At 45.7% G+C, this 17,635-nt stretch overlaps 1 protein-coding gene and 1 long non-coding RNA gene across 2 annotated transcripts in view; both read right to left on the minus strand.

The window, feature by feature from the left end:
• Window positions 1–272: 272 nt before the first annotated feature.
• Window positions 273–972, minus strand: LOC308322742. The gene is made up of 3 exons (XR_013964749.1): window positions 835–972; window positions 674–750; window positions 273–396 (listed from the first exon to the last, which is right to left on the minus strand). It is a non-coding gene; the product is annotated as an uncharacterized lncRNA (long non-coding RNA).
• A 4,805-nt stretch (window positions 973–5,777) lies between these two features.
• Window positions 5,778–17,635, minus strand: part of psd2 (pleckstrin and Sec7 domain containing 2) — a 43,506-nt gene continuing 31,648 nt past the window's right edge. The window contains exons 7-14 of the mRNA XM_080773817.1: window positions 16,468–16,557; window positions 15,913–15,956; window positions 15,615–15,805; window positions 15,039–15,109; window positions 13,857–14,014; window positions 13,214–13,358; window positions 8,913–9,053; window positions 5,778–6,368 (exon numbers count right to left, since the gene is read on the minus strand). Coding sequence (XP_080629943.1) covers window positions 6,135–6,368; window positions 8,913–9,053; window positions 13,214–13,358; window positions 13,857–14,014; window positions 15,039–15,109; window positions 15,615–15,805; window positions 15,913–15,956; window positions 16,468–16,557 — 1,074 coding nt within the window. The 3' untranslated portion in view covers window positions 5,778–6,134. The remainder of the gene's footprint in view (window positions 6,369–8,912; window positions 9,054–13,213; window positions 13,359–13,856; window positions 14,015–15,038; window positions 15,110–15,614; window positions 15,806–15,912; window positions 15,957–16,467; window positions 16,558–17,635) is intronic.

Genomic DNA, 17,635 nt, shown 5'->3' on the forward strand with positions numbered 1-17,635 from the left:
TCCAAACTGGCACTCTGCTCCGTTGTTGCTTCCTCAATTTTCTGAGCTGTAGGAAACGTGACCTGAAGAGACTTGATGTGAAGTTCTTCATGTTCACTTAGAACAAAGTCTGGTCTGGTCTGGTCAAGTCTATAATCATCCAGGGGGAGTGGGGGGAATGGTGGAGCATCTTCATGATGCAGTATGTAGCGTGTTTTCACTGGGGGGTGTTGGTAGGACAGAACACTTCCAGCCAGGACAGGTCCAAATCGGGAGTGAACCAAGGGACTATCTGCAGACATCCCCATGGTGCAGACTAATGGCCTGGACAGGGGGTCAAAGTTCTTGTATGCCTCATCAACCTTGAGCACAGACAGGTCAATGAGAGGTCCAGCAAGAGCCTTGTAGAGTGTGCTTCTGTAACACAGATGAGTGACACTAGTTGGTCAACACATTTTCTACACTCCATTTTCTAGACTCAAGAACTTTGTAGAAGTATTTCTGCACACGTACAGGGACAGGTGTGTCGTAGCAGGCAACCAGTGCAAATAATGAGACAAAAAGGAGATTGATATACAGTGCATCCGGAAAGTATTCACACTCCTTCTAGTTAGGTAAAATTAGCGTAACAAAATAATCTTGTCATTGTTTATGATTGTCAGTAGACGTAAAACAGCAGTACATAATTACATACCGAATTCCTCCTTCCGATGTTCTTGTCTTCGATGGCTTCATGATGGTCATTTGGCCGACTGGACCGGGTTTAAGCCCCTATGAGTTAATTCAGGAGTGCTTAGATTTATGCTAAAATATGACATAACAAAAATAAATATATATATACCATATTTAACTCACCATGGTTCTTGGCTTATGCCACTGTTGCTCAGTTTCAGTGCAGCTGTGGACGGGGGGGACAACTTTGGCACCTGTCTCTGAGTAGTGAGCAGACTGCAGCAGGAGTGCAACGATGTGGTTGCAAAGTGCAGTTCCAGCGACACACGAACACTGATGCCGAGTCATTATGACTGGCTTTGAATGTTTCAGGACAATCTGAACATTAAAGGGAGGGGAAAAAAGAGGGAAAATTAAATTAGAAAAAATAGATTGAATTTGAATGTTTCAAATATCTTTTGGTAACACATGAGACAATGAGACAATGATAACCCAGCAGTAACTTACCTGTTGAAGACTGCTTTGATACTTACATAACAATTGAGAAGACATACCATGTAGAGAGAACACTGCCATGAACAGGCTTTGAACGAAGAACAAGTTAAAGAACATGCAATCAACAGAAAAATAGGCCATGAACGGGCCATTAACAGAAAGCTAGGCTGTGAACGGGCCATAAACGGCAACGCAGGCAGTTGACAAAAGTCAATAACTAACACCACAAGGGCTCCAGAGTGCACCCATTTTGGGGATAACATGCACCCAAAAATCTGTACAGTGCAACTACAAATTTGACTTGGTCACACTAGTGCACCTTACATTCAGCAGGTATGTCTATGTGTAGGTGCATCTTTAACAGGGGGTCCGACTCCTCAGAGTTTCTACATGGGAGCTGTCAAATCTTTGTGCGATAGGAACCTTTCATTTGAATGTATTTTACCCTTGTATTCCCTCTGAGGGGAGCATTAGCTGAAATAGCAGATCTACAGGCTCGATAACACTCGCACCGTGAGATGTTGTGAGCTTGTAGATCAGCTATTTTCAGCAAAGAGGTTTGTTTGTTGTAGGGGGCACAAAAAAGCAGACTAAGAACACGTTTTTGAGGATTTAAGTGGTTAACTGTCTGAAAATATGAATGTTATATTTGTGTAGTGTAGTGCTGTCAAATAAATCTATGAAGCTATCTATGAAAATGTTTAATCTGCAACACAATTTTATACAATACTGTATGTAGTGGGGGCCTCATTGGCCTGAAAAACGTTGAAGACTCCTTAACTAAATGCTGTACTGGTGATGTCTTATGTACATGAAAAAGATGGGTGCACCAGTGCAACCAACTAAAACGTTAGTCTGGAGCCCTAACCCAACACTGCACCATCCCTAGATTTCACCCTACACTTAAACTGTGAGGCTTCTCGTTCTTCTTCAGTGACCTGTAGCAACAGGCTCTGATGCTGACTTCTCCTGTCAGCTTGTCTTTATTTGAAACTGTCAGACATAAAATATGACAAGATAAATAACATAGATTGACCAAGACTCATGTGTTAGTGTTCATTGTATGCTGTCAATGCAACTTGAAAGGGAAAATGAACGTGACTTACCTTCATAGTTGAATACATAACTGGAGACATACAACCTAAACCCTTTGTCCAATAACGATGTTGAAGCTTTACTGCTCGCCTTTGCGATTCTGTGGACATCAGTCACTTTCATTTTTGGCAGTTCGTCCAAGCATCTTGTGTAGAAGAACACAGCTGCGGCAGCCATGGCTGAACGAAGTAGTACACCTCAGTAAAACGATGCCTAAACCTAACCCTATTCTTAAACCTACCCCCAGTAAAACTATGCCTAACCTTAGCCCTGGTCCAGTGCTAACAGCGAGTCTCTGGGTCGGCGGAAAAAAGCTGGGGCGAGATGGAATTGTGGCGACCGGCCGGCACCGGACCAGTTACCCAGTGGTAGCTTGTAGCTGGCTGACTGACTGGCTACGTTACTACACTTAAAACTAAATAACTGAGAAACTGACAAAACAAACGATGAAAACGAACGGTACGTACATTAACAACATAAACACAGACTTGGACAAAAAAAAGTACAACTAAAACGAACAATTTAGCTTAGTTAACAGTATCGGAATAAAGCTATGATTATACTGAAGGAATTCTCCATCTGTTTTGCATAGACGCGGAAGTAAAGCGGAAGCCCCGGCCTGTGTACTTGGCTAGACTCCGCCCCTTACTAGACTTTGTGCAAGAGGAGAATTGCAATGATTGAGAATAGCTTTATCTTAAAAATATATCATGTACAGCAGGGGTTCTCAACATGGGGGTCACGACCCCTCGGGTCTCCAAACCAAAAAAACTGAATGGCTGGAAAATGGAAATGTTGAGTTTACATAGTACACATAGTGCATGCTGTGGATATCTGGTTTCAGTATTTATTTATGATGTATTTTCTCTATTATTAAGGTCATTGTAGCGGCCAATTTGTATTGGTGGTGGGGATGGGGGCGGGGCGGGGCGGGGGTCGCAAGACATGGCCAAATAATTTTCGGGGGGTCCCCAGCCAAAAACCTTGAGAACCCATGCAGCACCATTATACAAGTAAGACGCGCAAACGCGGGAAGCGAACGCAGCTTGTACATATTTGGGTTTTTTTAAGATTTTTTTTAAGTTAAGTTTTTTTTAAAGTTAAGTTTTTTTAAGTTAAGGTGTGTGTGTGTGTGTGTGTGTGTGTGTGTGTGTGTTTTTTTTGTGTGTGTGATACAGCTGCGCCCTCTGGTGGCGGGCGGGTGGTGTAACAGCGGGACAGACACAAACAGACACACAGACATGATCTGCAGGGTCTCATAGTTAGTGCTCACTGCGTTCGCAATTAACACTGTTGCTTCTGTACCAGTTGAAAACACAAGTATTTGGAGAGTTTATAATGAGAGTGATAATTGTGAAAGCTGTCTTGTAACAACAGAATGCTGTAATGTCATCACCTTTTTCTCCACGATAGAACAAAGAAAATGCCAAATTTAATATTTTACATAAAACAAAATGTATCGTCTACTCAGGCTTATGTGAACACCCCGGACAGTTTTTACGTTGCTTGATTCAGTATTTAGATATTTGATATTCATTTTAGCTGCCCCGCCCCCTTCCTATACAAACCCATTGTAGCTTCAAACTTCATTTTAACCATGATAGATTCATCGAAAACACCCGTCCTTTTCTGGTGACTGATGCCTTCTAATGTGTTTTTTTCAGTTACAGTTTTAATATTTTTTTAATATTTTTTTTTTTTTTAAGAATAAAGGTGGAGGCAGGAGGAGACAAAAAAAACATGGGCATCTAACATGGTTAAAATTAAGTTGAAGTTACGATAGGTATTTATATGAAGGGGGTGGAGCAGCCACAATGAATATCAAATAAAAAATTGCCTTTAGTGTTCACAATAGCCCGAGTAGACGATAAAAGGACCAAAAGTGAAATATCACGTTTGACTAAAGGATGGGTTGTACAGTAATAATGCCCATGTCTTTGCTCATTGTCCCTCCAACACGGTGGCTCGTCCCTCGTAAGAACTCGTAAGTAGCTCTTGAAACAAAGCCACGGGATATGTCTTTGTCTCAGAATCAGTATAAACAAACAGTAAAGAAGCGGGATTGTTGTACCCCTATAGCAGGCTGAGGGTACCTTTTGATACTTTGAAGAACTGTTTGAAATGTGATCGTCTGTGCGGTTGTGCCACAGAAAGCCATACTGTCCATTGCTAATCAAACAGGCTACTGAGAATCCATGATTTTATTTGGATAACAATGCTCATTTCATTTTAATTCTATATTGCCTCTACAACACACACACACACACACACACACACACACACACACACACACACACACACACACACACACACACACACACACACACACACACACACACACACACACACACACACACACACACACACACACACACACACACACACACACACACACACACACACAGCCCAATGAAAAGCGTCACACTCAAATATTTTTTCTGTTCTGTACTTCATCCCAGTCATCGGTAATCTCCTTTGATCTACACATTGTTACAGTACAGATATTTTCTAGCCGGGCACCAGTCACTGTACATTAAAAATGACACGAGCGGTAAACGGTGAAAACGGAACGTTGTTCCTCCCTTTCACTCAGCTGTTGGAGTCAGGTGAAGCTCAGCGCTCTGTGGAAGAATGCAGACTGGGGGGAGGGCGTAAATAAATACAGTGTGGGAGCTTGCAGTTCGGAGAGGTGGCCTTGTGACAAAAAGAAAAGGCCACAGGGTTGAGTCAGGGGGATAACCTACATGTGTAAACGTGAAGGAGTACCGCTCTCTCCTTCCATGACCGCCGTTGGTGTCCTCGAGCGAGCTGTTCAGGGGAGCTCCGCCCAACGCTCATAATGGTGGACTGACTGCACAGGCGGGGCCAGCTTCCAGGCCCGTAGAGTTGTGAAGCAGGCATTGCTGGAGAAGACTCAATGCGTGCTCAGCAAATCCTTTCCCTGGATAAATAAAAAAGATTTAAAAAAAAAAAGAAAAAAAAAAAAGAGAGAGAATAAACAAAATAATAAACTCAAAAATAAAATAAATAAATAAATAGGCTACACACAATATCCTTGCATGAGTTCATACTTCTGAACGTTCAGATTCCTTTTTTTTCTGCTGCGGCGCTGGGACTGAAATGTCATGATGTAGTCCATGCACGCACGCACACACAGACGCACACACAGGCCTGTGAGTAGTCAAATGTGCGCCGGTGAGTGAAAGAGGCCTAAATGCTACAGTATCACCTCCACCCCCTGGACCTATCACAACTCGACACCGGCTAGATTGGACGGACAAGGACAGCGTCCCCACGGAGACGCTCCCGAAGCTTTCGGGCGACGCACATCCTGCGTTTAACCCATTAGTGCCGTGTGAGTGACGCAGCGCAATTGTCCTCATATTTAGATGGCAATCCAAGTGCTCGTGCTGCTCGTGTCAAAAGACACATTTCACAAAAAACAATTAATTATATGTTGTTCTTCAAAAATAATACTGACGTTTGATCATGATAATGGATATAATGTGCAATTTATAAAATGGAAGAAACCGAGGTCAAATGGCCTGGAATCAGGGGAATGTTTTTCGTCTAAAATGCTCAAACACAAATCTTTGCTCAAACACAAATTAACTACAAAGGTTGATCAACTCTAGAGAGACAAGTAGTTGTAGTCCTTTCTCTTCCTCCATCTACCTGCCTTCAACGTCCATAAGTATGTCTTAAGTCTAAAAAGAACAGAGACAGGGGTGTGAAGATGCAGAGTTTCTTAGGAGCTACCAAAAAAACAACAACACAAAAACCCTCTAATGATGCAGATTCAAGCTATGTTGGCCACTACAGGTCAGGATGGCAGCTGTCTTTCGTTTTGTTTATGTAGATGGGGGTTGATTTCTGCCTCCCCCTCCTCCTTCTCAACTCCTCTGTCCCGGGGCAGTGCGTCCCGCAGCCTTCCCATTGAGCCCCCCGTGAGTCTGGCTGATGGACGGGGACGACTGCGTCTTGCGGAGGTGTCCCTCGCGCCCGGCGTGGCCTCCTCCCTCTGCGAACAGGCTGCTCATCACGCTGGCCTCGATCTTCTCCAGGTCGTCCGTCTCGGCTCGGAGCTTGGCCTGCAGCAGGTTGATGTAGGTCTCGTAGCGAGTCTTCTGTGAGCGGGGAAGAAGGGATGGGAGAGGTGGAAATGTTAGCTCGGGGGTTAGATAAAAAAAGAAAGGCAAATTGGGGGGGGGAACAGGGGTTCCTTGAGGAGGTTCCACATCGACCCTCACCTGTTCTGTAAATCTGAGATTATATTCTGTAAATCTGAGATTAAAATACATGTAACGTTACATTAACAGTACAAATAGAACCAAAATGGACCCTTCCGCTTTTCACACCAAGCACAATGACTTCAGTCCACACCACGACTATACCAACAATGGTCATGAACAATATAGTTTGGCTCACTTGATTGAATACTTTCTTCGTTCTTCTTCGCTGAAATGTGAACAGCACGAGACAGTCAGACATTTAGGCTAAAAGACACTAAAAAGTCATGGGGGCACGGCGACTCGCTTGCCTAAGCTCGCTCGGCGGTGCCCTCGCGGCACAAGTCAGCTTCAGGCTGCGCACGCTTCCGTTGGTGAAACCGAGTGCACCCTTTCCAAATTGGCTGGTTTGCAATTTTCGGCATGTGTGCAACATGTGTGCAACATGACAACTGTCTTGTTTTTACAGACAACTAAAATACTCACGCACTAAAATAAAGGTATTTAAAATCAATAAAGCTGGGCTGTTGCCTGAGTCCAGTGCATTCTGCCAACTTCCAGTCGAGGACTTTGTCACACTTCGCCTAGCACTTCGCCAATATAAGTCCATGAGCCGCAATGGGACTGGCCCCATGGAGTGAACAGAGTTGTCACAACTCTCTCATCTAAACGGTGCTGGCTCTAACTATCTCCCCTCCTTACAATAAATTATGCGTCTTTCAGAGATCGCTAGCTCTCGCCACCCCCATGTGCTCTGACTCAGCTGGACTGCACAGTGTGTGTTTGGTGCCACCGTTTACAGGTCCATTCGTTTCCCTTTTGTACACTCTCAGAGCTATATATATATATATATATATATATATATATATATATATATATATATATATATATATATATAGATCTGCTATTTTTCAATAGCTAAAGTATAACAATGCTTCAACGACCAAAAGGGGTTCCCGTCCTGAACGGGTTCAAAAGGTTTTTGAGAAGCACCGGACCGGGGTATCAAAGCACCGGACCGGGGTATCAGAGCAGCGGACCGGGGTATCAAAGCACCGGACCGGGGTATCAGAGCACCGGACCGGTATCAGAGCACCGGACCGGGGTATCAAAGCACCGGACCGGGGTATCAGAGCACCGGACCGGTATCAGAGCACCGGACCGGGGTATCAAAGCACCGGACCGGGGTATCAGAGCACCGGACCGGGGTATCAGAGCACCGGACCGGGGTATCAAAGCACCGGACCGGGGTATCAGAGCACCGGACCGGGGTATCAAAGCACCGGACCGGGGTATCAGAGCACCGGACCGGGGTATCAAAGCACCGGACCGGGGTATCAGAGCACCGGACCGGGGTATCAGAGCACCGGACCGGGGTATCAAAGCACCGGACCGGGGTATCAAAGCACCGGACCGGGGTATCAAAGCACCGGACCGGGGTATCAAAGCACCGGACCGGGGTATCAGAGCACCGGACCGGGGTATCAAAGCACCGGACCGGGGTATCAAAGCACCGGACCGGGGTATCAAAGCACCGGACCGGGGTATCAAAGCACCGGACCGGGGTATCAAAGCACCGGACCGGGGTATCAAAGCACCGGACCGGTATCAGAGCACCGGACCGGGGTATCAAAGCACCGGACCGGGGTATCAGAGCACCGGACCGGGGTATCAGAGCACCGGACCGGGGTATCAGAGCACCGGACCGGGGTATCAGAGCACCGGACCGGTATCAAAGCACCGGACCGGGGTATCAGAGCACCGGACCGGGGTATCAGAGCACCGGACCGGGGTATCAAAGCACCGGACCGGGGTATCAAAGCACCGGACCGGGGTATCAGAGCACCGGACCGGGGTATCAAAGCACCGGACCGGGGTATCAGAGCACCGGACCGGGGTATCAAAGCACCGGACCGGGGTATCAGAGCACCGGACCGGGGTATCAGAGCACCGGACCGGGGTATCAAAGCACCGGACCGGGGTATCAAAGCACCGGACCGGGGTATCAGAGCACCGGACCGGGGTATCAAAGCACCGGACCGGGGTATCAAAGCACCGGACCGGGGTATCAAAGCACCGGACCGGGGTATCAAAGCACCGGACCGGGGTATCAAAGCACCGGACCGGGGTATCAGAGCACCGGACCGGGGTATCAGAGCACCGGACCGGGGTATCAGAGCACCGGACCGGGGTATCAAAGCACCGGACCGGGGTATCAAAGCACCGGACCGGGGTATCAAAGCACCGGACCGGGGTATCAAAGCACCGGACCGGTATCAAAGCACCGGACCGGGGTATCAAAGCACCGGACCGGGGTATCAGAGCACCGGACCGGGGTATCAAAGCACCGGACCGGGGTATCAAAGCACCGGACCGGTATCAAAGCACCGGACCGGGGTATCAAAGCACAGCAACGTGTGCTGCTGCTGCTTGGCCTCGTACCTCATACGTGAGGTAATGCTCCTTGAGACGGGACTCCTCCCACTCGCGGCTCTTGGGATCAGGCATGGTGTTCTTCCGGTGTTCCTCCAGCTCCAGGCTCATCTGCTTCAGTTTGCCCTCGTGACTTTGCAGCTGCCCCTCCTGAGCAAAGAGAGAGAAAGAAAATAGGGATAGATGATTGGCTGCTATAGACGTCTATGCTATGCGGAAGTCTTGAGTTTTTTCTTTTTATCCATATAAAGCGGTCTCGCTAAAAGTTTTTTGCAATGGCCCGGTTGCTAGGCAACTGCCCGACCTGTTTGGTGCACAGAACAGAGCGTGGACAGGCCTTGTTTACAATATGGTATCCAAACCGGGGCACTGGAGAGCTCGACATCGCCGGCTCTGTGCCGTCAAAGAAACGTTGTTTTGACTAAAATGCCATCTGGGACAAGGAATAGGAGATACATGCGATTGAAAGAAACAGATAGAATGGATTAGTATGGCGACGACGATTTAAGATGGGCGATCCAGTGCTGTGCTAACAACATATAGCTATTTAACCAGCTAATGTAAGTAGCATTATGGCTCGATCGATCGAATGCACTATAAAAGCGCAATTGCCATTAATCAACGGCAATAGCGGTAAGGCTTCAATTGACCTATATCTACGGCAATGGAGCTGAAAAAATTAAGTGCCATCTTAAAACTCTATCTCTAACTCTAAAAATCTATGCTGCATCTGCGCAGCGGATTGGATGTTCTAATTTCTGGCATAATTTCTGAATTTCTGAGTATATAGTACCTGATTGAGTCTATTGGTGGAGGAGGGTAGTCCCATTTGTGGGTCGCTGACACATTGATATGGGTCCCTAAATGTTTTGTTTCCTACATTTGGTTTTACATTTTTACCATTTCAAAACATTAAAATTAAATCCCCAAAAAGCAATACTTTTCATGAATTAAAAACCAAAATTCAATGATGATGAAAATCATGAAATGAAAGAACAAAAGAAATCCCATTAAATTGAACAAATAAAACGAGTGAAAATAGCTGATCTACAAGCTCAAGTGGCCAGTACACTGCGCGAATCCTATAATACCTCAACCAGGTACTATAGGATATAGTACCTGGTTGAGTCTAGTGGAGGAGGAAGGTAGGATATAGTACCTGGTTGAGTCTAGTGGAGGAGGAGGGTAGGATATAGTACCTGGTTGAGTCTAGTGGAGGAGGAAGGTAGGATATAGTACCTGGTTGAGTCTAGTGGAGGAGGAAGGTAGGATATAGTACCTGGTTGAGTCTAGTGGTGGAGGGTAGGATATAGTACCTGGTTGAGTCTAGTGGTGGAGGAGGGTAGGATATAGTACCTGGTTGAGTCTAGTGGAGGAGGGTAGGATATAGTACCTGGTTGAGTCTAGTGGAGGAGGAGGGTAGGATATAGTACCTGGTTGAGTCTAGTGGAGGAGGGTAGGATATAGTACCTGGTTGAGTCTAGTGGAGGAGGAAGGTAGGATATAGTACCTGGTTGAGTCTAGTGGAGGAGGAAGGTAGGATATAGTACCTGGTTGAGTCTAGTGGAGGAGGAAGGTAGGATATAGTACCTGGTTGAGTCTAGTGGTGGAGGAGGGTAGGATATAGTACCTGGTTGAGTCTAGTGGAGGAGGAGGGTAGGATATAGTACCTGGTTGAGTCTAGTGGAGGAGGAGGGTAGGATATAGTACCTGGTTGAGTCTAGTGGAGGAGGAGGGTAGGATATAGTACCTGGTTGAGTCTAGTGGTGGAGGAGGGTAGGATATAGTACCTGGTTGAGTCTAGTGGAGGAGGAAGGTAGGATATAGTACCTGGTTGAGTCTAGTGGAGGAGGAAGGTAGGATATAGTACCTGGTTGAGTCTAGTGGAGGAGGAAGGTAGGATATAGTACCTGGTTGAGTCTAGTGGAGGAGGAAGGTAGGATATAGTACCTGGTTGAGTCTAGTGGTGGAGGAGGGTAGGATATAGTACCTGGTTGAGTCTAGTGGAGGAGGAGGGTAGGATATAGTACCTGGTTGAGTCTAGTGGAGTAGGAGGGTAGGATATAGTACCTGGTTGAGTCTAGTGGTGGAGGAGGGTAGGATATAGTACCTGGTTGAGTCTAGTGGAGGAGGAGGGTAGGATATAGTACCTGGTTGAGTCTAGTGGTGGAGGAGGGTAGGATATAGTACCTGGTTGAGTCTAGTGGTGGAGGAGGGTAGGATATAGTACCTGGTTGAGTCTAGTGGTGGAGGAGGGTAGGATATAGTACCTGGTTGAGTCTAGTGGAGGAGGAGGGTAGGATATAGTACCTGGTTGAGTCTAGTGGTGGAGGAGGGTAGGATATAGTACCTGGTTGAGTCTAGTGGAGGAGGAGGGTAGGATATAGTACCTGGTTGAGTCTAGTGGAGGAGGAGGGTAGGATATAGTACCTGGTTGAGTCTAGTGGTGGAGGAGGGTAGGATATAGTACCTGGTTGAGTCTAGTGGTGGAGGAGGGTAGGATATAGTACCTGGTTGAGTCTAGTGGAGGAGGAAGGTAGGATATAGTACCTGGTTGAGTCTAGTGGTGGAGGAGGGTAGGATATAGTACCTGGTTGAGTCTAGTGGTGGAGGAGGGTAGGATATAGTACCTGGTTGAGTCTAGTGGTGGAGGAGGGTAGGATATAGTACCTGGTTGAGTCTAGTGGTGGAGGAGGGTAGGATATAGTACCTGGTTGAGTCTAGTGGAGGAGGAGGGTAGGATATAGTACCTGGTTGAGTCTAGTGGTGGAGGAGGGTAGGATATAGTACCTGGTTGAGTCTAGTGGAGGAGGAGGGTAGGATATAGTACCTGGTTGAGTCTAGTGGAGGAGGAAGGTAGGATATAGTACCTGGTTGAGTCTAGTGGAGGAGGAGGGTAGGATATAGTACCTGGTTGAGTCTAGTGGAGGAGGAAGGTAGGATATAGTACCTGGTTGAGTCTAGTGGAGGAGGAAGGTAGGATATAGTACCTGGTTGAGTCTAGTGGTGGAGGAGGGTAGGATATAGTACCTGGTTGAGTCTAGTGGAGGAGGAGGGTAGGATATAGTACCTGGTTGAGTCTAGTGGAGGAGGAAGGTAGGATATAGTACCTGGTTGAGTCTAGTGGTGGAGGAAGGTAGGATATAGTACCTGGTTGAGTCTAGTGGAGGAGGAAGGTAGGATATAGTACCTGGTTGAGTCTAGTGGTGGAGGAGGGTAGGATATAGTACCTGGTTGAGTCTAGTGGAGGAGGAGGGTAGGATATAGTACCTGGTTGAGTCTAGTGGAGGAGGAAGGTAGGATATAGTACCTGGTTGAGTCTAGTGGAGGAGGAGGGTAGGATATAGTACCTGGTTGAGTCTAGTGGAGGAGGAGGGTAGGATATAGTACCTGGTTGAGTCTAGTTGTGGAGGAGGGTAGGATATAGTACCTGGTTGAGTCTAGTGGAGGAGGAAGGTAGGATATAGTACCTGGTTGAGTCTAGTGGAGGAGGAAGGTAGGATATAGTACCTGGTTGAGTCTAGTGGTGGAGGAGGGTAGGATATAGTACCTGGTTGAGTCTAGTGGAGGAGGAAGGTAGGATATAGTACCTGGTTGAGTCTAGTGGAGGAGGAAGGTAGGATATAGTACCTGGTTGAGTCTAGTGGAGGAGGAAGGTAGGATATAGTACCTGGTTGAGTCTAGTGGAGGAGGAAGGTAGGATATAGTACCTGGTTGAGTCTAGTGGAGGAGGAAGGTAGGATATAGTACCTGGTTGAGTCTAGTGGTGGAGGAGGGTAGGATATAGTACCTGGTTGAGTCTAGTGGAGGAGGAAGGTAGGATATAGTACCTGGTTGAGTCTAGTGGAGGAGGAGGGTAGGATATAGTACCTGGTTGAGTCTAGTGGAGGAGGAGGGTAGGATATAGTACCTGGTTGAGTCTAGTGGAGGAGGAAGGTAGGATATAGTACCTGGTTGAGTCTAGTGGAGGAGGAGGGTAGGATATAGTACCTGGTTGAGTCTAGTGGAGGAGGAGGGTAGGATATAGTACCTGGTTGAGTCTAGTGGAGGAGGAGGGTAGGATATAGTACCTGGTTGAGTCTAGTGGAGGAGGAGGGTAGGATATAGTACCTGGTTGAGTCTAGTGGAGGAGGAGGGTAGGATATAGTACCTGGTTGAGTCTAGTGGAGGAGGAGGGTAGGATATAGTACCTGGTTGAGTCTAGTGGAGGAGGAAGGTAGGATATAGTACCTGGTTGAGTCTAGTGGAGGAGGAGGGTAGGATATAGTACCTGGTTGAGTCTAGTGGAGGAGGAGGGTAGGATATAGTACCTGGTTGAGTCTAGTGGAGGAGGAGGGTAGCAGCGGCCGGCAGAACTTCCTCATGGAGCCGATGGCGGCGGGGAACGCCGGGGCGGAGAACAGCGCCGCGACCAGGTTGATCCGAAAGATCCACGACAGCATCTCCTCTTCACTCCTGCCACCGACACGGTCAAAAAGTGCTTCAGTTTTACACGCACGGGATATAGAAAGAACTCCATCATAACAATAGACGGCAACAAAAGAAAAAAGCACAAACGATGACGATGACGCAGTATGTATTTTGACAGCACATTTTGATTTTAGTTTTAGTCATAGTCTTTTGAATTGTTTTCATTTAGTTTTAGTCAACTAAATATCACAGAGATTTTAATCGACTAACTCTACAGTTGATTTAGTCGACTAAATATTTTGGCAGGCCTTGATGGCGTCGTAATGGCTGATTTTACACTTGCTGAAAATAGCAGAACTACAAGCTGTGTAGTTCTTCTACCATAGTACTGTTAAGTACTGTATTTACGGAATTTAACGTCTCCCGTCTTTCCACAAACTAATAGAAAATGCTCGATAGTGGGCTCGATAAGGAACCTGGCTCGATAAGCCTGATCGATACGGTGCTACAGTAGTTATCAATACAAATGAACGAGTGACTCACGGGGCCTGCAGCAGGAACACCCTCCAGTCGGACGTCTTGAGCTTCAGCACGTTGGCTCTCTTGCTGTAGTCGGTGGCGCGCGTGGCCAGGGCGTGGTGGACGCGCACCGCATTCTTCAGGTCCACCTCTGACACGTCTGTGTCCGGCTTGTACTCGTCCTGAGCGGTGGCGGGGAAAAACTACTTAAAGATGGTGCTGTGATTTTTTCACCCCCTTAATGTGGCCCGCAGGGTAATATCGGATTTTGTATTTATTTTTATTTAACCTTTATTTAACCAGTAAAAACACATTGAGACTGCGTCTCTTTTTCAAGTGGGAGCTGGCGAAGTGGCAGAATACATAATTACACTTTCAAACGCTACATTGTATTCTACATTGTGAAATACTGATATTCCAAACATGCAAACGTGACCTGCTTTAATTACTTAAGTCTATATATGTAGCTTAACCCATTTTGGACTGATGCCGATTCTAAAAACTAAAACCTGACCTAAGTTTTCTGAAAAACTTTAAATATTTATATAGCAGCATCACATTTTTGAAAGTTTTGCATACTGTACAGAACCCCAAAAGGGGTTCCCGTCCAGAATGGTATAGGGTTACAAAAAGGGGTTCCCGCCTATAATGGGTTAATGACTAGTATTCAAACGTTAGTCTTTTTTATGTCCATCATGAAGTTAACATAACTACATTTGCAGGATTCCAATTAAAAAATAGCAAAATAATTATTCAGGATTTCAATTCAACTATAGCAAAAACGTGTCACACTCAAAACATATCGCAGTGCGACACGTGTTGAGCTTGTAGAACAGCTTTGGACTTGGAGGAAGTTACCCAGCCCTGGTCAATACCACTGTTCAACCAGCAGAGGGAGACAAACACTTGTATTGGAGCAGTCCCTGTTGTAGGACACACATTTTCGTCTTTCCCAAACAAAGTCACAGTCGCCCGCAAAGCGCGCGCACACACGCACACACGCACACACGCACACACACGCACACACACACACACACACACACACACACACACACACACACACACACACACACACACACACACACACACACACACACACACACACACACACACACACACACACACACACGAGAAGCTACTAGCAACCGGCTGCGCTGCTTTGGCTGCAGTGGTGGTGGATGTGTGTTTCTATAGCAACAGCAGTACCTTCTGGAGATACAGGATCATTCCCTTCAGAACCGCATAGAACTTCTTCCAGCCACGCCGACCCCTTGGGGCTGGGGGGGGGGGGGGGGGGGGTGGAGAAAGAAACCATGTGAGAAGGAGAGGGAGCGAGAGATGACGTCATATTAATGGAGGATGTTAGGGAAAGAGAGAGGGGGGAAGTGAGATAGACAAACAGAGGGGTGAGTCAGTGAGAGGCAGAGACGGTTCTATGTAACACATGTAAGCAAACATTATTGCGTCGCTATCGGGAGGAAACCACTTAACTCCATTTTTAAGGTTTTTGATTTTACCCCCCCCCCCCTATAAATATTGAACCAATGAAAAGTATTAAAAAGCGATTAGGACAAAACCTCTTAACTCCAAGTAATTGACAATATATAAAGTCACAACACCAACTTTGATGAGGCGGTATTTGTTTTCAAAATATAAGGTTCTCTTAATTTCCTGATTCTTTTTATTATTATTTTTTCCTGAAAAAAATTACATTTTGGAGTTAGGTGGTTTCTTCCCGACAGCAGAGATATCTGTAGCGTGCGTGCGTGTGTGTGCTCTCACTGCGCTTGCCGTCCATGTCCGCGTGGCTCTTTCGGGTCAGGACTCCATGTTTGTAGGTGACGGCGTTCAGGAGGATGGGGATGGTGATGAAAGGGTTGTTGCCGTCCGTTACCCGGGTGATGCGCTTGTTCCCGCTCTCACACTGCTCCTCCACCAGCTCCGACAGACTCTTCCTCAACTCCTCCTCCTCTCTGCCGCGCACGCACACACGCCCACACACACACACAGCACAAAGTCAGCACAAATTCATGACGAATCACCCTATCAGCCGAGATGTAAAAAAGTAAAAGATACTCACACTGCCCATTCGAGCTTCTCATTTTTGATGGAGTTGTACAACACCTGTAGAAAAGCAAGAAAAAACAAAACACACACTTAGGGCTCTATTTCCGTCCATGCCAAACCTTTTATCACTAAACTACTAAGCCCTTCTTTCTTTTTTTACTATTTTTGAATAGAAAAATAAAATAGCCAATCTACGTCGACACATTGTGAGCTTGTAGATTGGCTATTTTAACTATTCAAAAAAGTTTTTCAAAATAGTAAAAACAAAAAAGGGCAGATACGGTAATATGTGGGGAGTGATATCGATAAAAAAAAATCACAAATCACATCCGATCATCGGATGGATGATCATCACCGCGGACAGCACTCGTAGTTTTCAGAGATAATAGCCAAAGAAGAGTCTACTTTTATGTGGGTGCACTTTTATGTGGGCGCACACGTTTCCTGGTCAGTGTTAACAGTTGGTTTTCAACGAGACAGTTTCATATCGATAAAGAACATTAATTAGCATTCCGTCAGAAGCAGACAACGGTTGAATATTCCGCCAAAAAGTGTTTGAGTGCTGTACCTTTAATAAGTCTTTGGGGAAGTCTTTGCCGTTGTTGAGGCCGTCCAGATTACTTATGAACTGCTGACAAGACATTTTCTTCCCAATATTCTGAGGAGAGGTAAATACATTTAAAAAAAAGGGAAAAAAAGACCAAAAGACAGATTATTAGGCAAAGAAAGGGGTAGAGAGGAGAGAGTGAAATGAAATGTAAGAGACGAGAGAGATGGAGGGGAAAGAGATGCAGGGAAATTAATACATTTCATAGGCCCCAAGAGTTCAAAACTTTTAACCTCTACCTGAGTGGATCAGATTTGGATTTTTGGCAGTTCAAAAACCCCAAATCAGGATCGAGGTGACTTGGATATTCACTCGGATCAGGAAATCAAATCCAAGCTTTAACCCATTTAGACCTGGAACTCATGCGTGTCATTTAATTGACATGGTTTTAATGGGGTAATGTGTACTTGGAAAATAGCATAATTCATAAAGATTGCTCTAAATTGTGGCGATAGATTCAATAACTTCTAATAATAATAATAATGTTTTATTTGTAACACACTTTACATTTGAAACAAATCTCAAATCAAGAGAAAAATAAAAGCAGAAATATTTGAAAGGACTAAGAATAAAACAATAAAACAATTAATGCATGCAGATTAGTGGTTACCTATACAAAGTTATACTACTATTCAGGATCCAGTAAAGTTGAAAAATAAGATAGCTCCGTCTGGCTATGGGAGACTAGGATCTGCGTAATCCTACCCTGAATTGCTTTGAAATACTGGGACAAAATGTAGTAAGATTGTCTGATCCTGGATCCCATAGGGATTACAAGTTTTGAATTGATTAGAGGTAATACAATATTTATCTCTTGAATCAAATGCATTGTGTGACTGTGGAGCATGCCATATGGTACACATAATACAGTTCAGACAGAAGCAAATGCAATGCAATGTTGAGCTGTCAATGCATGAAAGTCTGTGTTCCTCCACTGGGTGGCAGTATTAAGCAGCTAATACAACATTGAAACTGGACAGTTTCAAACATTAGCTTTGTCTTGTGACTGGTTCAGTCATTTAAGCAGCCTTTAGAATTGGCCAGTGCTCGAAAATGTGACATTAAAAGAAGCGCATTCATTCAGTACTTCTTAAATCACGAACAACTATGCGCCAGTGAATAGAAAATG

This window comes from Protomyctophum bolini, assembly GCF_963924005.1.
Source record: "Protomyctophum bolini genome assembly, chromosome: 10".
Taxonomy (NCBI): Eukaryota; Metazoa; Chordata; class Actinopteri; order Myctophiformes; family Myctophidae; genus Protomyctophum; species Protomyctophum bolini.